Source organism: Camelus dromedarius, chromosome 7 (genome assembly GCF_036321535.1).
Source record: "Camelus dromedarius isolate mCamDro1 chromosome 7, mCamDro1.pat, whole genome shotgun sequence".
NCBI classification, from domain to species: Eukaryota; Metazoa; Chordata; class Mammalia; order Artiodactyla; family Camelidae; genus Camelus; species Camelus dromedarius.
The window spans coordinates 2,120,808-2,146,308 of NC_087442.1; the positions used below are offsets into that span (position 1 = coordinate 2,120,808).

Consider the following 25,501-nt stretch of genomic DNA (forward strand, 5'->3'; position numbering starts at 1 on the left):
CTCTAAGCTCAAATTATTTCAAAGAGTAAGAGCGAGACAGAGAGAAAGCATGAAAAATAAAACCAAATTTAGCTTGTTGGGGAAGAGCAAGGATGTGCCCCAGAAAGTGTCTGCACATGGCACACGTGCTCACGTGCTGTCACAGCGCTGCATTAGGGGGACAAGGGTAAATAAAGTGTTCTGTATACTGAGTTTCTAAGACTTTGGGGTAAGACCTAAAGTAAATAACCTAAGCCAGGGAAATACCACTTTTCATGATCTCTTGAGAAAAAGAAAGAAAAAAGTATTAAGGAAAATAATTTAGAAAAAAACCATAAATAAAGAGAAAAAAAATTAAACCAGCAAGTCCTAAGGCCATGGAACGATTCTACGGCCACAGGCTGGCCCATGGGACAAGCTCCAAGGTTGGAGACCAGAACCTGTGAGCCTGCACCTCATGCCACAGCTCTGCACGTCCCAATGGCATCCGTTGTCCCAGACCTGCCTCACGGGGGAGGTCTCCTCCATAAAACCTCAGCGCCCCCGCCCTCCCCCACACCGCCTCCAGACACACACCTGACCAGAGAGGCCTCTGCGAGTTCCTACAGCATGCACCGCAGCCTCTCTTCTGGGAGGCTCTACTTCTACGTTCACATCACTGGAATTGGCCCACATTTTCTCTCCCCTCTATTAGGCTTCAAGTTCTTTGAGCATAAGAACGAAGCTTCTCAATTATCCTTGTTTCTTCAGCACCTAACACAGCACCTAAATAGAGGGAACTTCGCAGTATTTTTGAAATAATGCTCAAAATTAATTAATAATAATTAATTTAAAATAATCACAGCACTCCTTTCAAAGCACTAACATATGCTTCACATTCTGAAAGATTTCGAGCCACACCCCCATAAAACATTTAAAACATTCTAACACACAAAGGGCAAACAGCTATCTGGAAATCACAGCTCAGCAGAACTCACTGCCCAAAGACTAGAAAGCTCAGGGGCATTTTCTGTTTTTTGGTTTTTTACTGCACTCATACTTCAAAGAAGAGATGTATGAACTTCTCACTAACACTAAAAAGAGGCTCGTTTTAAACCTAGAAGAAAAAAAAAGCCCACAAACCTTTGGACTCTTTAAAAGGTGAACAAATGCCTCTTCAGTTTCGGGAGCAACCTGGAAAGCAGTTCTCTCATCTAATCCCGCTTCAGCAACACAGTCTTCCTGCTCTGTCACCCCTTGCCGCCCACAAGCCTGCAAGTATTCTTCATCCTAACAGCCATCAAAGAGAAAGTAAGTTTTCCTCATAGAGCTTGGGGGGTTTAAGCGCTGCTCATCTTCATGACTCATGCTTAGTTACGTTAGCGAGCTTTTCCTTTGGCAATTACCAGACGGAGCGGACGGCACTAAGCACACCCCCGGAGGAGGCCTCCAGAGTGGCCGCGAGAGCGGAGCGCAGTATGCCAACCCGGTCGCTGCAGTGAGCGACACAGACTCGGCTTCCGGCTCCCCTAAGAGCCCTGACAAATAGCTCTTCTTAAAATCGACTGAAAGGGAAAATAATCTCAAAAAGCTAGTGTGCGTACACTTGCCCAGAGCAGCTCAGCAGCAGTAAGGGGGCTGGAATCATGCCCAATCAAACCATTTTCACAGCAACAGAAGACAACAAAAGTACAAGCAATTCAATTCAACGAAGGAGCTTTATTAAAAATCACATGCTAGAATTCACTTCTCCATTAGCCACCCCATTCAGTTAGAAGGATGATTCCAGGAATGCATGAAATGCAAGGGGCATATCAGCAGGCAGGCATCTCTTGAGGGCATACGGAAGGAAGCAAGCAAGCGGGCTAAAAATAACAATTGCAAGAGAAAGGGCTCCCACGGGCACTCCTAACAAGTGACAGGACCTGATGCTACCCGGGGGGGGGGGGGGCTGAACGTCCCAGCATCCCCAGCCACTAGCTGAAATGATCAGTTAAGAGGTGGGCAAGGAGGAGCGAACGACCTGCTGAGAACACACACCAGTCTCACTACAAAGAAAACAGCTGCATTTAAGGTGACAGAACACCTCAGTTCCCACAACTGTCCCTCCAGAGTAGCCACACACACTGGGTTTCACTTCCCAAGACACTGTACCATCCTATCAGAAAGAACCACCAGCACTACCCATAATTCACTGAGAGCAGAACTGTTGGATTTCAAATAAGGTCAGGTGATGTGAATCAAAACCTTCAGCCAGTACACAACAGAGCCTAGTCTACACCACCAAATCCCAGCTGGGAAGCAGAAATCTGCTGTTCCGTAAATTAGCAATCTGAAACTTTTCTTACAGAACAATGTTTTATGAAATCTCAATCTATGTTAACTTTAAAGGCCCTAAATAAATGTGACTGTGCTCAAAAGTAAAAATCACCTGACAAACAATGCTCTACGATTCTGCTAAATAATAAATGATGTACATTCCTTCCTAATAGAAGAATATACGTTTTTATATCAAATCCTAATTCACTCTCAAGATCAGGACAACAAAATTCAAAAAAACTTAAAAATCTTCTTTCAAGTATGATAGGAAAGAACACCAGAGTTATACTACCAAGTTTTTATGTGGATCTCAGTTTCTTCTCATGTAAAAGTGTCCTTTCCAATTGTAAACTTCTGTGGTTTTACGATTCTATGCCCAGTTATACACAGAATCCCTCCTTGTGGCCTTAGGAGTGAGCTCGAGCAGGTAGAACATACTTCTGATGAGCAGCGTTCAACTCTAGCTTTATAGTTAACAAGTCCTAATGAGGACACGAACCACATAAACCATTTAATAAATGAAAATACCACTGGGACATGTGGAGATACAATCTACTCATATGTTCGTTAGTCTAATAATGAATAACGTGTGCATCAGTGACAGCCTAAGAGGACAGTAAGAAGCCTGCACTGCAGAGCTGGGGAAAAGTATTTCACAGCTTAAGTCCATTTATCTCTTCCCATGTGTGGTCTTCTTACATGACCACACACAAGCACTATCAAGCCCTTTCCACACTGTGACTTGTTCCACTAAATTCCAAGTTCACAGAAAGCAGGGGCCATGCTTCATGTCTCCCGTTTCAGCAATATTTACGTGCCCACCGCTTGGGCTGGTAAATATCTGTTGAGCTGTTGAATGTACAAGATGTTGACCAACCATCTTACTTTTCAGATGAGTGGTAGAAATAATAAAATGCTCTTATCAGGGAATAACTAGGCCCATTTTTAAAGAATTCTGGCTTAATTTTTAAGAAACATTTTAAATTATAGTGTCCCATTTTAACATAGCATACAAACACACCAGTATGCCAGACAGCACCTGTCCACACTACTGAAGGATTTATTACCAAAACAGACCATTACAGAGTTATCAAAAGAACAAGTACCCACAATGCCTTTTACATGATTCTGTTTACCAAAGCTACAAACACTTTTCATTACTGTATCTACTGAAGAGAAAGCATTCAAAAGGAATCAAATCTTAAAAATAACTATTGACATGCACAAACACATCTGTGTCTAGAACCAAATATTCTAAGGCTCCACATAAACAACTAATCCCTTTCAAAACCATACACACATATTTTTTTCTGAAATGCAAGCCTACTCTGAATGAAAACATTAAGAGATAAAGGTAGCTCTCTAACCCTAACTCTGCATGCCTTCACCCCATCCCAGCAGCCCCAATGACACTTCACCTCAGTGAAGCCCAGTGTCCTGAAAACCCCAAAATTCTACTGCAGCTACGGAGATCACATCCTTCCAACATAAATTCATTAAATGCTTGTTTTAAAAACAAATGTCTTTTAATAATGAATCTAGACAGATGAGCAGTATTTCACCAGCACCTTTTTTCCTTGACAATTCAACCTAAAAAAAAAAAAAACTACCTACCAGAACAACCTTTCTGAAATAAAAATCAGCACAATCTTTGCTTCCTGATTACAGATAACAAATTATGTGTGACATTTCCTAAACTAACCTCCAATCTCTTTATTCATGTTTAGACAGTTCTCAGTTACAAAAAAGGATGAATGAACAGAACATCAATCACTTTGGAATATTAGCACCTTAAAGATGTCTTTAGCAGGTCAATAATCTTTTCACCTTAGAAGGACTTTATCAGATCTTGTCTAAAGCCTGGATAAAAGCTCTGCATTAAGTACTTCTAACAATTCACAGTGTATCTCCACCACACAAAGCTGTTTTCTTCCTTAGGGTGCAATCCTCAAGGTCACAATTCTGTGCAGCCTTCCAGAATGACAAAGGAGCATTACCTCCAGCCAAACAAGCTGTCAACACAAACTTTGTCATAGCTCAGATAAAGAAACTGGCAGACAGTGATAATAAGGTCTAATTTCCCTCCCTCCCAGGGGAGAGAAATAGATTTCAAATCAGTCTGGAAACCTATGCCCAGGCAGCCACGTTATCTTCAGCCACACAAAGGAGGAAGACTCACTGTGAACTCATCTAAAGGCTCATTGATCTCGATGTCTAACACCTCGTCGCTGTACAGTTGCCCCTCCTCCGGCTCGTCCACATACTCCATGTGCTCTTCCGTCAGCTCAGCGCCGTGGCCTTCATACTGTCCTTCTTCCGCGTACTCATGAGCATACAATTCAGACCTGTCGGACTTGTGATAAACGAGTTCATCCTCTCCTTGCTCGTACTCGGATTCTTGTTCTCCAGACTGGTCATTAGTGTTGTCAGACAGTTCAAACGATGTGACCATGCCAGATGTGGTGTTCAGACTAATTGTGACACCCTGAGAACTAGAGAGAACAGAAATACAAAGAAAGGCCCACCACTGGAGTAGAGCTCCAAACTAAATCATTACAAATTAACTGTTGCAAAAACTGGCAAAGGTAGGCCAGAGACCGACCGACGCACACGGACTACAACAGCGCGCAAAGGCAGAGCTCAGCACGCTGCACGCTAAGCCAGCACCGGGGACTCCTCTCGCGCACAGGACCCCCGCCACCGCCGGCTGCAGGCTATCTGAGCAGGACGGCCGGCTCTGCCACGGGAGGCAGGTCTAACCGGCGAAAGGCCCGAGACTGAGAGCAAGCCGATGCCGTCCCACTGCGACTTTCAGAATGAAGAGGGCGGCACCTGTTTTCTAAGATCTCAAAGTAAAAATAGGAGTATTAACCTATAAACAGAAAATCACAGATGGAATTTTAAGAGCAATCTGTTTTCTTTTTTAAATCTGTGGTGCAAACTATAAACTCCTATTTAAAAAATCAAAATATTAAAAATCTGTGTGAAAATACATTCCAGTGTTTGCTTAAGTTTGCACTAGTCACAAATTTAAAAAAAAAAAAAAGTTAATTTCTGGGGGAAGCTCAGAGCTCAGTCCCCAGTACCTCTGTTAAAATAAATAAGTAAATAAACCTAACTACCTCCCCCCGAAAATAAAAAAAATTTTAAAGCAGTTTGGGGTATACCTCAGTGGTAAAGTGCATGCTTAGCATGTACAAGGTCCTGGGTTCAATCCCCAGTACCTCCATTAAAAAAAAAAATGAATAAATAAATAAAATCTAATTACCTAACCCCCAAAATAAAAAAACAAATAAAAATTTCTAAAAAGTTAATTTCTGAGTAAAATAAAGATGGTTTAAAACTGCAAAAAAATCATATTCCACCTATTAAATAACAGCTAAATGCCAAACAATTAGGAGGCAAGATAACAGCACTTAAAATGCAAGGTTTTGTAGATAAATCTAAGTTACACATATTAGTATCTAATCCTAATAAAAAACTGAGTATGCCATATAGACTTGAAAATACTATACAGCCCAAAAATTTTTTTCAAAGGTATAGTTCAAGGGCAATTTGAATAAGTCAAAAGATCAAAGTATAATAATGATGTCAGAGAATGGAACAGAGAAACTTAAACTGACAGAATAAATTAATTTAAAACTTATTTTTATCCACAAAAGTTACTTTATGTTAGAAAACCTATTACAACAAATCTACAACAGCTCAATAATGGCATATATTTGTTAATTACATTTATAAGCAAGAAGTGTCTCTTGACATTTTCACAATAAATGCTTCCTCATAAAACCGAAAACCTTATTCTGCCTAACAGTACACGAAATAGCCCTTCCTCTTCTATAACAGAGCTTACTGTGTCAACAGCAGAAAGACAGTCATTATTGCCATGGACTGAATATGTGTGTGTCCCCCCCAGAATTCATGTACTGAATCCTAATACCCAATGTGACGGTGTCTGGAGGTGATTTGGGGAGGGGCCCAGGTCATGAGAGCAGAACCTTGTGAACGGGATTAGTGACCTCAGAAAAGGGACCCAAGACGGCTTCCTGACACCTCCCACCACTGGAGCACACAGTGGGAGGGCTGGGGGTCTTCACCAGAACGCAGCCACGCTAGCACCTTGACCTTGGACTCCCAGCCTCCAGAACTGTGAGAAATAAATATAAATTTCTGTTGTTTGTAAATTACCCAGTTTATGATATTTTGTTATTGCAGCCCAAGCAGACTAAAACAATTATATTCAGATAGTCAGCTAGAGTCTAAAGTAGTCAAAAAGAATTTCCAAAATGACAATTCACTTAACAGATATGTATAAATAAAAACTGTCCAAAATGAAAACAAAAGCAGTAACATCAAACAGCAACCAACAGTATCGAGTCTGAGGCCACTGCCCCCTATTCAAACAAAGGAACTCTTTAAAAGAGCTGTATGTACCTGTACACAACAGAGCTCACAGAGGTCATTAAATACAAGACCAGTACTGAGTTTAAACAGTTGATCTATCTATAGAAAAACATATATGGCTTCCACACCGAAGAATTACATTAATGCCCCGTTTAGAATATAATCATATGTTAAAGATACAGTACCACATTATCAATTATACCCGTTATAATTATAATTTATAGTTACTATCAATTTAAAGAACATTTTAATGAGCTAATACTGAGTACCTGAAATTTTCTTCGTCTTCATTATCACTCTGTAAAAGATCATCATTCAACTCTTCATCTGACAAATCCGACTGATTCTAATTAAAATAAGAAATGTAATTAATGCATGTCACTTCTACATGTTGTTACTTGTTACAAAAGTGCACAATTACGCTGACTGGATTCTTTCTAACCTTGTTATTAGAACATGTATTCAGAAAGTTTTCTCAGTTTGATATAACCAGCCAAAAGTCAAGATTCCACATATGGGGGGAGGGCATAGCTCAGTGGTAGAGTGCGTTCTTAGTATGCACAGGTCCTGGGTTCAATCCCCAGTACTTCCACTAACAACAACAAAAACAACTTAAAAAAAAAAATAAAAAGAAAGAAAACATTCCACATATGGCATGCTAGCTAACTACCTCAGACAAATTTTAGATGCACAGTCAAATAAGTATAGAAGCAGCAAGTATAATGATCCTAACAAAAGAAAAAGAAAAAAAAAAAGGCTTTCCTACCAAACAAATAATTTTTCTTATCATACACACAAAAAAATGGTATCCTTAAGATTTGACTAAATTTAATACTGTCAGTGCTCAAAAATCTAAAGATGTTTTAAACAAACAAAAAAAATAGTGGAATTTTAGAAAGAGGCAGATTTTAGGTAACTGGACTGCCCCACTGAAATGGTAAGGGACTAAAATAAAACTTTGGCTTGTCCAGTATAGATGACACAAGAAAATGACTCTGACTAAGTTAGACCCCACTCTTGTTCCTGACAGGTTTGTGCACTCATCACATCAGTAGGCAGAGGCAGCCTGGAGATTTTGCCAACTGGTCAAATTTCACAAGTTCCAAGTTCTGTTAAGTTAAATACATGCCAGAACCTCAGGTTTAAGGGCGGTGAGGGCTTTACACCTTCCTCCTCTATTAAAATTATTTCTGATACGTGTAAATTACCACTCCCCCACCCCCAACACACACATGAGGGGAAAAAAAAGAAAAAAAAACTTGTGTTTCTACTTAAAGATGAAAGAAACAAATAAGCAGTCTTTTCCTGGCATTCTATAGCTTATAAAACTAAATTTCAAAAAACAGGTTTATATACACTCTTCATCACAGCAGTTTTGATATAAGCTAAAAATATCAATCTTATTAGTTCTTATTAGTTGCCAACAGAATCTGTTATCCATCGGCAGGGATGAGCCAGGCCTGCTACAGGACAATCTAAATTTAGCTGCTTAATTCATTAAATAAAAACACAGGAAATCTTTAAAAATTAACAATTCAATAAAAGCCAGATTTCGTTCATTAAAGGCTACTTCCTTGAGTTTTTTGGTTCAACTTTTAAATATTTGTCAAAAATCAGTGAACCAATAAATAACACACCAAACAAACAAAATAGAGGATATATGTTGTGGTGGCCCTGATGGCAATCAAATCTTACTTTTTTGAGTTCTGAGGATTCAACTTCCTGTGTCAGTTCTGAACCTGATGAGTAACAGACACGGGAGGCACAAAATAATGATCAAAATGACCAAATACCCACTTTACTGATAAAGCTGGGATGCAGAGTCAGACTAAATCCCTGAGGCCAAAACTGACTTTCTACGACTACATCCAATGAATTAGTGGGAAGTATTTCCGCAGGCAAGGGTAGGACAGTGAGGAGGAGTCTGCCTGAGGTGGTGTGCAGGAAGCAGGGCAAAAAAAGGGCAAGTGGCCATGAAGACTCGTGAAATCAGTAGGGCTCATGGGGCTCCCTGAGAGAAACACAGGGCAAACTAGATACATCAGGCTTGCCCAAAGGTAGAAATCCAACTTCATGTAAAAAAATTTTACAATAATTAAACATTTTAACATCTAACTGGTACTCCTCACTAAAGCATCTTAAATAATTACAAAGGAAACAACGTGTCTACATTAGGGTAGTAGACGCTCAAGGGCAGTGAGTGCACTTCAAGGATGTGCAGACTAATTCACTGAGCCAGAAGGAAAACATTTCCTCACTTCCTCTGTGACCATGACACAGGAAGGACTGGCCCTGACACACTGAATCACAGCACGTGTGTGGCATTCTAAGGCCAGAGCATGAGCTCAACACGGACAGGCTGAGGGGGACTCTCACTGGTTTTTTGCTTCCAGTCACTCCGATGTATCCCCATTTACTTGTATGAGATCAAGTGGGTTTACAGGTAACTGAACTAATTCTTATCTAGCGATACAGGCGATGACAGAGCCACTTAAGGGAGGAAAGGCTGTGATAGGCCAAAGCCAGGACACCTGCAGGTCGATGGTGCAGTAAGAAACAGGACACAGAAAAGAGAGTGGCCACAACAAATTCATGGATTAGAGCAAATGGTAATAATGTGGCACAGAAAGTTACAGGAGAGTGGCAGAAGCAGCACTCCTAGTGCTGGGTCTTCATCAGCTGTAAGGCTGAAAGGAGAATCTAACAAGAGCGATAAAGCAGACAGCTGGTGTGACCCAGTCACCTAAGAGTATAATGAGCTTGAGTATAACGGCTGACAAAGTAGCCAGCACAATCTGAAGTCTTTAAAAACAAAGCATAAAAAACTATCTTGATATTTAATGAGAATAACAAGTGCCTTTAAACTGTTAATAAAATAAAAATCCAGTATTTCACTTTAATCTTTAACTTTTTATTTCTATTTTTAATGTATATTTTATAACATTCAAAACATATTGGTAGAATGATATATATACATACATACACAATACAGAAATAGATATACACACACTAGAAGTAACTACTTCAAAGTTTTTACTTGATCAAAAGTTTAGAAACTCCTACATTAAGTTTTACACTTTTATACTTATTTATGTAATGTGTGTTATATTTGAGTATATTTATTTTTAAGCTTATCTCTGAATACTCCAAAAAAGTGAATTCCAGATCCAGTATGCAAAATATTAACCACCAAATATTAAGTTCCTCCAGGACAAGTGGTAGTTTTGTTAACTGTTTTCATAAGCTCAATACCTGCTAGAATGCCTTGACATATATAGGAGGAACTAAAATATTTGCTTCAAGGATATATTCCCTGAATTATAAGTTATCAGAGAATTTACTAATAAACAGTCAACTCTTTGTGCATTTAAAGAGTAATTCAATTCACAAAATTTCGATCTATACCCAACTTTCCAGTAACACATCTCATGCATGAGACACGTTCCTATATTTAAGTGCAATTAAAAGACTATCATTTAATTTCAGGAAGACCTGTATTTCTTACCTTTTTGCCAGACAGCAAATCTTCTCCAAGTAAGTCGTCTTCAAGTTCACTGTGGAAAAAAAGAGACAATGCATTATTCCTACGACACTGGCAAGTTTGTAGATTACTGGGATATGTACCCAGGACTTTAGGGTTTGGGTACTTTCACGTTAAGTTTGCTATACCTTCCTTTATCTTTATTAATAATGAAAAACATATTTTCAAATATTAGGGAACATCTGGCCCTTTAAGTATGTGAGGTTTTGCTACAGGAGTTGGCTCTCACTAGACTTTTAATCTTAGTTTTTCACCTCAGTGAGATCTTAATTTCTTTGGACTTGTTCATTATTCAGCAAAACAAGAAACTATAATAAGTAATACCTATGCTTTCTCTTGTGTTTTAAAATCTATGATGAGATAGGAGAAGACAGATGCCCAACATCATTAACTAGGAAAATTTAAAATCAAAACCACTGAAAGACCATTTGACACTCATCAAACTGAAAAAATTAAAAAACGAAAAATCAATGCTGATGAAGACATACAAGTAAATCATTACTAAGGGAATTATCTTCACATAACATAGAAGTCATGTCAGTTGTCTGCAATTTTTTTCAGCGTATTTACGTTATAAAGTGATCAGAAGCAGGTCTTCTCACAAATAAAACAGAAATCCTTCATCAAATGATCTTTGGTTAAAACATTCTGAATAGGCTGTCTCTTTCCTACCTAGATACAGTCTGATTAGTTTCCTGACTCACTCTTCTCAACTTTCAAAATGGTCCCTCTATTATCCAGTACATGGAAGAGACAGTTTTATGCTTTAAGAGTATCAAATAAAGAAATATCCACGACACAAAATCTTCATATGCAAACATGCACTGAAGATGAGTGAAGAAAGGAGAACGTTCATAAACAACGCTGGACAAGTGCTATTCACACAAGAAAAATTAGAACCCTGTCTCAGAAGGTAACCAAAACCCAATTCCATCACAGCAGAGAGCCAACTAATGTCATGACAGCCAGAGTAAATTCCCAATGAACAAACACTAGGGCAATTCAAACATAAGAATAGTAACTATAATGGATAATAAAAAAAAAACACATGCAGTACTTAAATCTATGAATTCAGAATGATTCAAAAATAAAACTCACCTCTGGAGGATGTTAAGGAAATGACCCACTATTTTGAAAACTGGTAAATAAAAGTAAAAGAATGAAGCACTTATGCTGTACCTCAGCGGAACCAAGAAGTTTATAGAAGGATCACAGCTAACAGAAAAAGGCATGACAGAATCAGGATGTCACCATTCGTACCATCTAATGGCTAACATCACAAAAAGTCAACGAGACCCTGTGCAGCTCCCGGTGGGGGAACATACCACCAACTAAGACACTGCCGAGCCCCTATTCCTGCCCAAATTCAAACCTGAATCTAATCAACCTCTAGCTCTAACTATTAATTTACAGAAAATGCAAGAGGAACATACTAAACACACTCCAGGAGATGCAATCAGCAAAAGCAGAAATTCTCCAAGATAAACCCCTTGTTTCTTCAACAAAAATTTCAGAGAACTAATAAAAACTATGGGGAGAACATATAGATGAAATGATACTTAAAAAATATACCAATCAATTATGTATAGCTTTTACCCAGACTCCAGTCCAAACTACAAAAGAGCACATAGACACATACCCACACTGTATGTGTGTGTGAGTTTGTTTGTAATATACATACAAGACAATAAGGGAAATGTGAACATTAACGAGACATTCATATTAAGGGACTTTTTAAGATATAACTCTTATGGCTATATTTGTAAATCCTTTATTTTGCAGAGATACAATCTGAAATATTTTCCGATGAAATACGCCTGTGATTTGAAGAGGGCTGCAGAGGTTACAGGTAATACAAGACTGGCTACACACTGACACTGCTGACGATGAGGGATGGCACATTACCTGCACTGTACTATTTTACTTTCACATACGCTTGAAATTCTCAATAAACTAAAAAAATCAATCAATTGAATCAATTTCAGGCGGATTATGTGCCTAACTTTCATAGGAACATAGAGGACACACCAGAATACAGGCAGGGAAGAACTTCTTAAGGACAAGCAGAAAGCAGCCTGGCCGACATCACATGCCTCCTGAAGTGATGCCCTCAGCAAGGCCACAGCAACACCAGGAGCACTCCTGACCAAATCCTGACTCCAGTCCTGAGGAGACACTACCAAGACTGAGGGTTGGTCTACAAAACAAATGAGGTGTCTACTTCAAAAATGTCGAAGTCATAAAAGACAAAGGCTACTGAATTCTTCCAGGTGAAAAAACCAAGGGGGGGAGCAGGAAATGCAACATATGATTCTGAATTCAATCCTGAACCAGAAAAAACACGAAACTCATTTTCTGACTAAAAAGGTCATTACTGGGACCACTGACAGACCCTGGATAGATTTAGAAGTGGCATGACACCTGCAAACTACTGTCAAATGGTGGAGAAACAAAAAATAAAGTTTGGGGGGTAAAGAGTGAGAGAAGGATGTGAATGACAAAAAGCAGCTGTCAGAGAGAGGGCACGTGAGAGTTTTTGTGTTATTCCTGCACCTTTCCAATAAGTCTGAAATGATTTTCAAATACACTTTTTTCATATTTTAATTAAAAAGAATAAACAGAAACCATAAAGAATCCCTAAAACCAATAAGGAAAAGACAAAAACCCAAAAGAAAAAAAGACATTAATACGAACAGATGACTGACAGACGAGAAAATCCAAACGGTGAAGAAACTACGAAAATACACTTAAGATTTTTCAGCTCCCTGCCAGAGGCCTTTACACAAAACTAGTTGTCAATACTTCTCAGTAGGACCATTTCTCTTATAGGAGACTTGTTCTAAGCTCTAATTTTTTATAGACTGCCTAAAAATCACTGAAGAGTACGCAACTTCATGCAGGCTGTAAGAATTACATAGTTTTTAATGTAGGTTTTTCAGTAAAACTTCTGGGACATTATAGTTTTCAAACAGCAATCAGGTAGTCTTTCTTTCTACAGCAGTTCCTCATTGTTGTTCCTCATTCAGATCTACTTACCTTTATTATTAAACTTTCTGACTGCAACTCCAAGGTAATGTTTACATTTTCAACATGATATTTAAGATGGTAAGAAATATGCACCAAATAATCGTCACCTGAGAAGGAACAACCGTCACCCGGGAACCCCAACGCGCAGGTGACGCCATTGGCGCCCCCCCACCCCCTGCGCAGGCCCTCCCACCCCTGCCGCAGCCCTAGCAGCAGCAGTCGCTGCGCTGAACTGACATCTCCCACTGCTGTGGGCGTTTTTATACTGTTTGTGTGTTTATTCCTAAACAGGTATTTTCATCTTCACTAGTAAACAGAGAAATACAAATTTAAATCACAGTGAGATACAGTTTTACACGTACTAAAATAGCAAAAATGTTAAGGTACAGCCAAATACTGTGTAAGACGTGGGCAAAAGGAAACCCCACTGCTGCTGTTGCAGGCACACTCCTCCAATGGCAGCTCGGGCGCCCAGAAAGTTAACACCATCACTACAAAAGCACAGAGACAAGACACCCAGGGCTCCACTGGCAGCCATGTACACAGCACAGGCCTGGACCTGGAGCCCACCACAAAGCCCCCCGCCTAGAGCGCCTGTCCTTGCCCCCATGTTAGCCCAGGAGGGACAGGCCTGCTCAGGAAAGAGCATCAGTAGCAACACACTGCTGTCAGTAAAGACCTCTGCATGGCCAAGTGGCAGAATGACAGGAGTCAGCATGGACCCTCCATACCTGTCCCAGTCTTCGTCTGCAGCTCTTCTCCGCCAGGACCGCTCTGCACCAGGCTTATCAAACTGGTCAAAGTCATCATCTGTGAGGGAGAGGCCATGAATTTAGTCTTATTAAATTAAAACTGACACATACAGACACTCAAATACTGAAACAACTTGTTTCTTTCAAGGATTCCTGACATGACATTTTAAAATACTGAAGTTTCATATACAAGGAAATTTCTAGCCATTTTTAATCATTAAAAATTTTTGCAAATTATGCCCCAGGGCACAGTTGAAGGTGTGATCAAATCAAGAGACAGTGAGAAAGAGGCCAGCCAAACCACCACTGTCCCAGGATGACCATGGGCATGCCCAAGGCTGTGGCCCCTGCGGGGTGACATCAGAAGCTTCACATTGCCCAGATGTAGGGGAAGGGAACAGACTTTACTTAAAACCTAGCCAGTCACCAAACAGGTAAACAAGCAAATAACAAACAACAGGCTCAGGGTGGGGAAGTGGGGAGACCAGCACCCAGAGTTGACACAAAATATTATCTAAAACATCCAATTTCCAACAAGAGGTTACAAGGCATACAAAGAAACCGGAAAGTACAACCCATTAGAAATAAGGCAATTAACTGCCTGTGAAAGGACCAGACGTCAGATTTAACAGAAAAAGACAAATTGGCCATTATACATATGCTCAAAGAACTAAATGAAACCACGATTAAAGAACCAAAGGAATGTCTGATGACAATGCTGCACCAAATAAACAATATGAATAAACAGAAATTATTCTCAAAAACCCAAAAAGAAATTCTGTAATTGAAAAATAACTGAAATGAAAATTTCACTAGAGGGGCTCAACAATCCATTTGAACTGGCAGAGGAAAGAACTGGTAAACTTGAAAATAGATCAGCAGAGATGATCCAATCCAAAGGACAGTAAGAAAACAGTGAAGAAAAATGAACACAGCTTCAGAGAAATGCGAGACACCAGTAAGCACACCAATATGTGTAAGAGGAGGAAGAGAAGCAGGAGTAGGAAAAATTTTTGAATAGCTGAAAATTTTCCAAATGTATTGGAAAATATTAATCTATACACGCAAAATGTTCAAGAAAGTCAAAGCAGAAAACACAGAGATCCACAAACTCACACATCATAATTCAACAGACAGGGAGAAACCCTTAGCAGTAGTAAGAGAAAAACGACTCATCACTTAAAAATACAGTAAGAGTAAGAGTTAATGCTCATCAGAAGCAATGGAGGTCAGAGTGCTCAAAAAAAGAATTCTATATCTAGCAAAACTATAAAAACAAGAGTGAAATTAAGACTTTCACAGATAAACAAAAACAGAAGGAATCTGTTGCTGATTCTCTGTAGTTGACTGACCTGTGTGCCCCAAAATGACACATTTAAGTCCCACCACCCCATTCCCTGACCTGTGAATGCAACCTTATTTAGAAGCAGAGTGTGCAGATGTAATTAAGATGAGATTATACTGGATATTAGATCTAACAGATAAATAAAAGACGCTCAACCCAACAAGAGCAGAATATACATTCTTCTTAGGTGTACGTGGAACATTCTCTAGGACATACGTTAGGCAATAAAGCAATTCCTAGTAACTTTAAAAGGTCAGAATCATACAAAGCATAGTCTTTAACTAAAACAACACTGGAGTGAACTGAACAGGTTCCACTTACATGTGCATTTTTTTCCAATAAATATATACTACAATACAACACAATCGGTGGCTGGTTGAGTCCGCAGATGTGAGACTGTAATTACAGAGAGCCAACTGCAAAGTTGTATGTGGATTTTCGACTGCACAGGGGGTTGGCTCTCTGAACCCCAGCATTGTTTAAGGGTTGACTGGATAATAAAACTAGAAATCAATAATCAAAGGAAAATTGAAAAATTCATAAATAAATGGAAATTAAACAACACATTTCATCAGCCAAGAGGTCAAAGAAGAAATAACTAAGGAAATAAGAATAGACTTTCAGACAAATGAACCCAAAAAGGAAACATATCAAAGCTTACGAAAGGCAGCAAAAAGTTCTTGGAGGGAAATTCATGGCTGTTGTTGCTTATACTAACAAAGAAGAAAGATCTCAAATCAACAGCTTTACTTTAAATCTTGAGGAATTAGAGAAAGAAGAGGAAATTAAACCAAAAGTCAGCAAAAAGAAGTAAATAATAATTATTAGAAAAGATACATGAAACAGAGACTAGAAAAACACTTTCAAATTCATTCTGAGCCCATTACAAAACTAAAGATATTAAAAGAAAAAAACTAGGCCATCATTCCTCATGAACACACATGCAAATTTTTTTAAATGAGCATATAAAATTCAGTAATTAAAAAGATAATACACATCATGACCTGGTTTATCCCAGGAATGGAGGGTTCATTTAACATTCAAAAATCAGTATTTTTTAAAATCCATGTAATACATCACATTAACAAACTAAGAGCAGAAAAGCAAGGTACTGTCTGAATAGAAGCAGAAAAAGCATTCATCAAAACCCAATATCCATTCCTTGTAAAAACTCACCAAGTTAAGAATAGGAGGGAATCTCTTTAACCTGATCAAAGGGCATCTTTAAGAAAAACCTACAGCAAACAGCTCAGGTAAAGGCCAAGACTCGGCGCTTTCCCCTAGGTCCAGAACAAGCCTGGGGTCACTGCTCCCACCACTGCAATTCAGCATTGGAAGGGAAGTTCTACCTACTGCAACCAGGCAGGAAAAAGAAATAAAGAATTCAGACTTAAAACGAAAAAATAAAACAGTCATTATTCACAGCAAAAACGATCAGCTATGTAGAAAACCATACAGAAGCTATGAAGAAAAGGTACTGAAACTAATATAAGTGACTTGAGTAAGGTTGCAAAATACAAGATCAACATAAAAACCAGTATTTTTCTACATACAAGGAATGAACAATTGAAAATTAAATTAAAAAACAAATCTATGCAATAACATAAAAATAAGAAGTATATACTAGGGATAATCATAATGAAAAAGTGAGAGACCCCTAAATTGACTGTGAAACACTGCTGAGAAACTAAACACCCAAAGGAAGTGGAAAACTAGGATTCTTGAAAGAAGTTAAGAATGGCTGTCAACGTGGGTAAGCTTGTGCTTGGACAGAAGCACAGTAACAAGGGCAAGACCCACACTCCGTGAAGCAGAAAGCAGACGTGATACGGGATGTGCACATGGATACGGCAAGAACCGCAGCTCAAAACCCTAACCAAGACAAGAACCCTGTGTGCCTATTTTCATTCTTACATTTTTTGCACTCATTTCCCTTCTGGTTATACTGAGCAGAACCAAGAGAACAAAACACTTCCACGTTAGCCCAGAGTTTTAAAGGGAAGAACAGCACATCCCTGAAGACCAAAGGGAAGATTAATTCAGCAGGATAAAAGTGGTCAATGCCCTTGTCTAGAAACTTTCTTCTAAGGCTAAACCCTGGACTAGACATGATATTTTATTAAGGGAGTCCACTTTCCTTATTAGCAAGACTAAAAACAGCTACTCAAATTCTTACAATTTTCAGTTACATAGCAATTAGACAGCTATAATTAATACAACTCCTTTATTTAGCATTCTCCTTATTTCCCCATCTCTTCCAGGAATCTGGAACTTAGATGAGAAACCTTATAGACTATTAGCTTGGAATAGGGAACTTGTCTAGTCCAAGGGTCAGCAAACTACAGTCCACAGGCCACACAGGGTCTGCCACCCATTTTTGTCATTTGGCTACTGCTTGATTTATGTAAACAAGCTTTTATCGGAACATCGCATGCTAATTCAATTACATATTGTCTATAGCTGCTTTCAAGCTACAAGGGCAGAACAGAGTATTGCAACAGAAACCGTGTGATCTGCAAAGCCTAAAATACTACTGTTTGGCTCTTCACAAAGTTTGCCAATCTCTGCTCTACTCCAAAGGTTCTCAACCTTCTTTCTTTTGCCTCAACACCATTCTCATGTATACATGCTTATACCTTCAATCACTGACTCAAAATTCCTTATTTCACGTATGAGGAAACCCAGACCCTTTAAATAATAACTAGAAAAAAGAATCAGCCTAATGTTCAAGAATTTTCGAAGGGAACATACTTGCCCTATAGTATACTATCAAATTCTGAGTAATCAAGCAAATTTTTCAGAAAGTGCTCTGACATCATGTTGCTTGAAAAATAATTTGTAGTCTTGTGTTAAAAATCTCCTACTTACAGGGCCCTGGACAGGTTTCCCTAAAACTTTGTATTTTATTTATTAAGTGTAGTGAACATTGACCATTTATTTGCTGTCTTTCAACTGAATTTCCCCTTCCTATGTTTGGACATCAACCATAGTATGAGTCCTGAAAGAAGACAGGGCTCTGCCTCCCAACATGGAAGCCATAAAAAGCTAGACCCTTGAGTTCTCTCTTGGCTCGGGCAGCCTGGAAGGGGACACGTGTTCTGAGGGTTTGAGCTCAGCCAACACGTTTCCATGACTTAGAATCTAGAGGAAATGACATCCCATTTCTTTTCCCAAGAGTCTTCCCTCTTTTAAAAAGTGAAACCTTCTAACTTGCTGAAAATTAGTTGCTAAATTGATAAAGCATAAGGGAAGAAATTTTCGCCCAAGAAAGGGAGAAAGTCCTTCTCTTTTTCCTTCCACAGACGTAAGTAACAGCTTTGCTGACTGTCGTCCCTACTGCTCTATGAGATGGGGCAGAGAATGGAAGGAATGCACTTTCCAGAGCTCCTTCCCTGTGCGGTTCTGAGTTAGAGTATGCAAGGCAAGACACTCACAGTAGGTGTGAGTCACAGTCAGCAAAGTTATCCTCCTGAGGCAGGAGACACACACACACATGTGCACACAGAGGTCAGAGTCAGTCCCTGAAAATCATGTGTGGCCTCTGGGCTTGCAGGAGCTGTGACAGTGGGGACTTCTTGAGACTCAGTATCATCAAAAGTCAACACCCCCAGTGCTGCAGATTGAGACGACCCACTGGACCTTCCAGAATAGTCTTCAGAGTTACAATGGCTTCCTGGCAAGATCCTGACAACCAGGCTCAGATTATCAGAAAACTCCTCTGACCGTTGCACCCCCAGCCTTTCTAAGGGTTGGATTAATCTCTAACTCCTGTGTTAAAACCCTTCATGTTTAGAATGCACAGCATGGCTCCTGTCCTGACTAGACAAGATTGATAAAATTCAAATAACCCTAGCACTTCTGAGAGCTGAACAGAGCCTCATTTTACCTTAACAAGCTAGCATTTTTATATTTGTTTTTCATTTAATCCTTTCCCAAATTCTCCTTTTACAGATGTGGAAAGTACGACTAACCACAGTTACTGAACAGCAAAACCAGATTTAAACTCAGGTCTACCAAAAACCAAGTACAGTGTTCTTGAATTTATTTAGGAAGCAACTGTAGTAACAAACCCTCTGATTTCCAATGTAAAAATATTAAAGGGTAACCATAACTTCCTCAGTGTTTAGGTAGGGAGATCATTAATTCATGGAATCTACTAAATCATGAAGGCAGAATCACTGAAAAGCTAAAGCATAGGTTGTGATCTGGTGGCCTGTAAGACACACGTTCTCTTTGAATTATGTTGTCTTCTTTTAATCAACTTAGTTGCTAACATTTGAAAAATGGAATTATATACAAGTACCAGGGTTTCATCTTCTCTCAAAAAGGGGGAAAGTAATCAAAAAATCTAGAACAGCGGGCTCACATTTTGCTGCACCCAAATCAGCTAAAGAACAGCACCTGGCCAAACAGGACCCCAATTCCTAGGTCTACAAGAAAAGTAGCCGGACAGCAGCCCCACAGTAGCTGCGCGCTGCCCAGGCCCAGGCCCAGGCGCGCCCTGACTCCTGCCGCTCTTCTCTCACAGTCGCCCTGCTCTTTTCTTGACTCTGTGAACTACCACATTATCTAACCTTCCAAAAGAATGCTAACGAACTGCCTCATTACTCTTACGTTTTGTAAATAAATAAAGCATCAAAATCCAATAACAATTTCAGAAAGTGAGAGCAGAGGAAATGAAAGAACAAAAACACCACCATAAGAAAATTTCCCAGAACTGAAGGATGCGTATTTCCAGGCTAAAGTATCCACCAAATAAACGCACAATAAATATTAAAAAAAAAAAAACCCTATGCTAATGAAATTTTAGAACAATGAAGAGGAATTGTTACAACCTTCCAGGGAGAGAAAAAAGGTCACATACAAATGATAAGGAATCCGAATGTCATCAGATTTCTCAAAAAGCAGAACTAGAAGACAGAAAACAACACAATAATACAACTAAAATCTAAGGAAAATGAATTCAAATCTAGTATTCCAGACCCTATCATATCATCAATTAAGTATGAAAATAAAGTAAGGATTTATGGATATGCATGGGTCTCAAAAAATTTACCTTCAACACACCCATTCTGAGGAAGCTTAAGCCTTTAACTCTATGAGTTAATTTGAAAATATAAAAAATAATTTTTCCAGAAAAAATCATCAAAATTGACCTGTGGATTTACAACAGCCAAATAGGCCAATAATAATAGAAGAAACCCAAAAATAAACAGGCAACACACCAAAATGGAGTTGTTTTTTTTTTAACAATGTCCCAGAAAATCCACAACTCATTCCACGAAGCCAACTTATCTTATAAAACTTAGGATAGCACATGTGCACATACAAATACAAGGGAAGAAAACGGTAAGCCAACCTCTCTTACGATCATAGATAAATCCTAAAATGAAAAGCAACAATACATTAAAAAGAATAAAACCTGCAGAACAAGAAGGTTTTGAACCCAAAAAGGCATGGTTGATTCAGCAAAGGGAATCTATCAAGATTTTACAGTAAGAGATTAAAGAAGGGGTCTCATGCCCCTCAATGATGCAAAAAAAAAAAAAACCTGATAAAAATTAAAACCTCAACTCAAAAAAACAAACTTAGCTAAACAAACAAAACTATCAGAAACCTACAGCAAACACCATACTCCATGGTAAAACATTAAGAGAATACTCATTAAACTCAGAACAAGGTCACAAGATAGAGAAGCCTGTCATCAATCTAGCCAACACTATATTGGAGGACTTGACGATTAACGCTTCTAGGACAAGAAGCACAAGAAAAAGAAGTAAGAGCAGTAAATACTGGAATAGAAGAGACTGCAGACAAACTGTCTAACTAGAAAATCTAAAGCACCAAGCTATTAAAACGAGATTCCAGCAAGCTAGTTGTACAGAGTTACTAAAAACATTTTTCTATAATAGGTCATTAACAAGGTTGTGAACATAATAGGATTAAAAAAAACTATACCATCCACAGTAACAAACACAAAATAGCTAGACACAGAAACTAACAAGAAATGTGAGAACGATATAAAGGAAATTTTACTAAGGGAAACTCCATAGAAGTGATCACTGTCTGGTTTCTTCACTACATATTCCAACCTCTTAGACCAGTGCCAGCAAAGAGCAGGTACTCAAGTGTTTGTTGGATGACTCGTGGACAGAAAAAGAGTGAGACATTCTTGTTGCTGGATGAAAGAACCCATACTGTAAAAACACCCATCATCCCCAAGTTATATTAATAAACTCAACACAATCTCAGTAAAAATTCCAGCAGAATTCTTTATAGAATATGATTGACGATTCTAAAGTTCATTTTTTTTAAAAATGCAGAGCTAATCATAGTGTCTGAAAAACACGCTATAATTTATATAGACACACACTATGAAACAATAATTTTTAAAAACTGAGAATCTAATATAGTATAAAGATGAAAAGAGAATTCAATAAATCATATTAGGATTGTTTGAAGCCCCAAATTCATACCACACTCAAAATAAAATTTCATATGGAATAACAGCTAAATATAAAAAAGCACAGAAGCATAAAATGTTAAAAGCATAGAGGAACTCTTGGCATAGAGACACCATTATGAAAAAAATTTATAAAAACAAGTGACATTTCACAAGGCAAAATTTTAAAATTCCCATAAGCGAAAAGTTAAAAGGGGGGGCGGTTTATAATCCTAACATAATACACAAAGAATTCCTGAAAATAAGAAGAGATCAACTACCCAATAAAAAAAGACAAATGATACACACAAGTCACAGAAAAATAAATAAATATAATGTATGAAGAGATGCTTAATCTCAGTAGCGATCAGGGAAATATAAATTACAACACTGAGGCTATATTCCTGCCTCAAGATTATCAAAAAGATTCTTAGGGTACAGGAAATGGGGTACTCTCAAACATTACTAATGGAAGGATAAAGTGGTATCAACTTTTTTGAAGACAACTTGACAATAGCCACCAAAATTTTAATCCTGCATAGCTTCCACTTCTAGAGGTATCAATCCTCCAGAAGTATTTGCTAACGCACAAGAAGATGTGTCCGTAGATGTTTAGTGCAGAATTTGCCACAGTGGTGAAAAAGAACATGTAACTGAAATGCCTATCAATATGAAAATGGTTAATCAATAAATGGTGGATCCATATTAGTGGATCCATCTCACCTAGCGACACAGGAGAGACCTCCAGGACCTATTATTATGTGAACAAAGCAAACTGCAGAATACGACATGGTTCCACCCATACCATAAAAGTCCCCACAGCTGTAAATGTGCAACTTACATATGCACAGAAAAGGGTGTAAAGGGATTCATGATGGAAATATTTCATTCTTTTAATTCATTCGTCAAATATTTTTGTTGACCATACATGCCAGGAACTTGGAATACATGGCAGGCAAAACAGATAGGCAGCATTCCTGTCCTCACGGCGTTTACAGACTACTGGGGGAGAATATTTTTAAGAAGCAAATAGTCAAATAAAATAACAATTACAAACTGGGATAAATGTTCTGAAGAAAACAAGGGCGCCACAGAATAAAGGTGGGGGAGGCACATAAGCAAGAGATGACATACTTGAGACAGAAGAATGCTCAAGACAGGCCACCCAAGGAGCCTGAGACCTGGCGACAAAGAGCCAGAGTGAGGGCAGAAGCAGTCCTTCTTGGGTGGGGGGGCAGGCTGACACAACAGGCTGGGGGACCAAGTCATGCAGAACTCACAAACCTTGGAAAGGAGTTTGTCTTTAGTCTAAGAGCAATGGGAAACCAGGCACCTGTGATAAAACGGAAGGAAAAACTCCAAATCATCAAGGATAAAGCCTATTTCATCCTCTAAAATAGCAATTCTCAAACTTTCTGGATTCAAACGTACTGAGGACACTAAAAAGTTTTTGTTTATGTGGATTACATTAATTGATATTTGCTATTTTCGAAATTCAAAAAGGGGAAACTTGAAAAAATATGCATGCACACACTCCATCAGCCATTGTACGACGTCGTCATCACATGTCCTACAGCCTCTGGGAGACTCGACAACAGTCAAAGAGCGCGACGTGCAAATGACATTAGTAACAGTAATGAAAACAGTTCTGACCCAAGAGTTCCCAGACTACTCTTTGAGAATGATCCAAAACCATGATTTTGACTCCCAGAAAATAACCAAGAAGATAAACGATGTATCTTCAAAATTTAACTAGAAAGCCTCAGCTTTAATACGCAAAAAAAATGTACTTTTAAGTGACAGAAAAGTGGCATACACCAAATCACATTGCCAGAAGCGACACTTCTGTGTCCAGTGGCGGCGGGTCTTCCCCCTTACATGAGAATGAACGTGTTAACTCCCGGCCGCGGTTCCGGGGCACGATCGCCGCAGTGTCCTCGTAAGTAAGCACTAGTAAGAAAACCTCTGGAGCACACAGCAGAATCGTCCAACACTTCGACAAAGAGAAATAATCTCAAACGCTGTTGTTCATGCTTTATCATTTAAGGGTCTCCTTTATCAAAGTCATCAGATAGTCATAAGTCACTTTCAAGTGTTTTTAAAAAACAAACATAACTTCAACCAACAAAATGTGATTTCAACCATTAGTGACTTTACCTGAAGTGTGTTAGGTGCCCTGTCAAAACCGTTTATGCTTGGACGAGAGAAACGACCCAAAGGAACTGCCTCCGTGTCCAAACCCCTTCTGTCCCGCCTCCCTCTCTAAGATGCTGATAACGAGCCACTGATCTATTTGTGTCACACAACTAAGGAGCTGGTGCGAAAACTGACGAGCTCGGTGAGATTCTCTGTTCAGAACCCTCACTTTCAGGACTGCCACCCAAGTACATCCCTTCACAACGTGCTTCCGCCAGGGCGACCACTGGGGCTGCCCTCGACCTCCACTCGCAGGACGACCCCACCCGCGGCGACACCCCCTCCCCTGACGGGCGCCCGGGGCGGGCCGGGCCGCCGCTCCCCGCCCGCCGCCCCTCAAGTGAGCCTGAGGCGTCACGCAGAGGGCAGAGGACCCCGCGAGCCTCCCAAGGGCCGAGGCGCGGAAGGGCACCACGACGGCGCGGAGAGGAACCGCCGCGGCCTCCTGCGCGGGCCGCCTCACGTACCTCCGGCGCCGGCTCCTCCGCCCGCTCCCAGGGCGGCGGCCATGGTGCTCGCTGGGCCCGGCCTTCAGCCTCGCCCCACCAAGCCAGCTGGTGGGCCGCCGGGCCAGCCGGGGCCCGGGGATGCGCGGCGGAGGATGGGGGACGGGGGACGGCGGGCCAGGCCCGGGGAGCGGAGAGCGGGCGCGCCCGGCGGGTCGCGGGCCCCTCCGGCCTGCTCCTCTGCAGGAAGAAAACAACAAACTATCGCAACATGGCCGCCGACTCGGCCCGCCGCCGCGGTGCACGCCGGGATGATGGCGGCCGGGAGGCGTCGGCGCGGGCCCTCCCCTTCAGGCCGCGGCGGCTCCGGGCCGTCTTCGAACGACGCAGGCCGAGTGCGGAAGGCAAACACGCGAGCGGCCGCCAAGCTCGGCTCCAGAAACGCCAATGTTTAAAGCAGAGGTGGGGGCGGTTGCCGGCCGTAGTTCGGCACCGGGCTCTGTCGTAAAGCGCTTTTGCAGCAGTTGGCGCCGGGCTTTACGGCCGGTGGATGGCCCGTTGGAAGTGAGAGGTAGTGGGTCCCGCGCCCTGTAATGGGGTCTGAACCTGGTTTCTTCGCTTGTACTGTACGGTGCGGAGTCGGGGGCAGTAACTGCTCTGCGGACTGACGGGCGAAGCGGGCTCGCGGTCCGAGGGGCCGCGTCCTTCCGGCGGGCCGAGCGGCGCCGGGCATGCGCACTGCCGGGGTCTGCGGGCGGAGGCAGGTGCGCCGGAGCCGGGGCCTTGAGCGCCGCGCCAGGTGCCCCGAGACAGTTAGACCCGGGCTCACGTGCGCGCGAGAGTCCTGGGGGACAAGACAGTGGGTCGGAGAAGGCCGAGGGCCACTTCTGGCCTGTTGGCAGTTTGGGGGGCGGGGATGAATGTAATTAGGTTTCTAAGTACACACAAGCTACAACGGTGATTCAGTAACAGTGAAAGCGGGGACTAGGGGGAAAGGATAGTCATTTTAGGTAGAAAGAAAAGGCTGAGCAAAGACTCAGAGATGTCGAATGACTTGCAGCGATTCCAGAA

General features: G+C 40.5%; 1 protein-coding gene across 14 annotated transcripts in view; it reads right to left on the reverse strand.

Moving 5' to 3' along the window:
* Window positions 1–25,101, reverse strand: part of RBM33 (RNA binding motif protein 33) — a 103,609-nt gene extending 78,508 nt beyond the window's left edge. For 6 of the 14 annotated variants that reach the window (XM_064487169.1, XM_064487163.1, XM_064487168.1 and 3 more), the window contains exons 1-6: window positions 24,452–25,101; window positions 13,981–14,059; window positions 10,187–10,235; window positions 6,951–7,027; window positions 4,457–4,769; window positions 1,102–1,248 (exon numbers count right to left, since the gene is read on the reverse strand). In XM_064487169.1, coding sequence (XP_064343239.1) covers window positions 1,102–1,248; window positions 4,457–4,769; window positions 6,951–7,027; window positions 10,187–10,235; window positions 13,981–14,059; window positions 24,452–24,494 — 708 coding nt within the window. In that variant the 5' untranslated portion in view covers window positions 24,495–25,101. Of the gene's footprint in view, window positions 1–1,101; window positions 1,249–4,456; window positions 4,770–6,950; window positions 7,028–10,186; window positions 10,240–13,980; window positions 14,060–24,451 lie in introns of those variants that run through there. The other 8 variants (XM_064487166.1, XM_064487164.1, XM_064487158.1 and 5 more) reach the window with 4 other exon arrangements.
* Window positions 25,102–25,501: the final 400 nt, after the last annotated feature.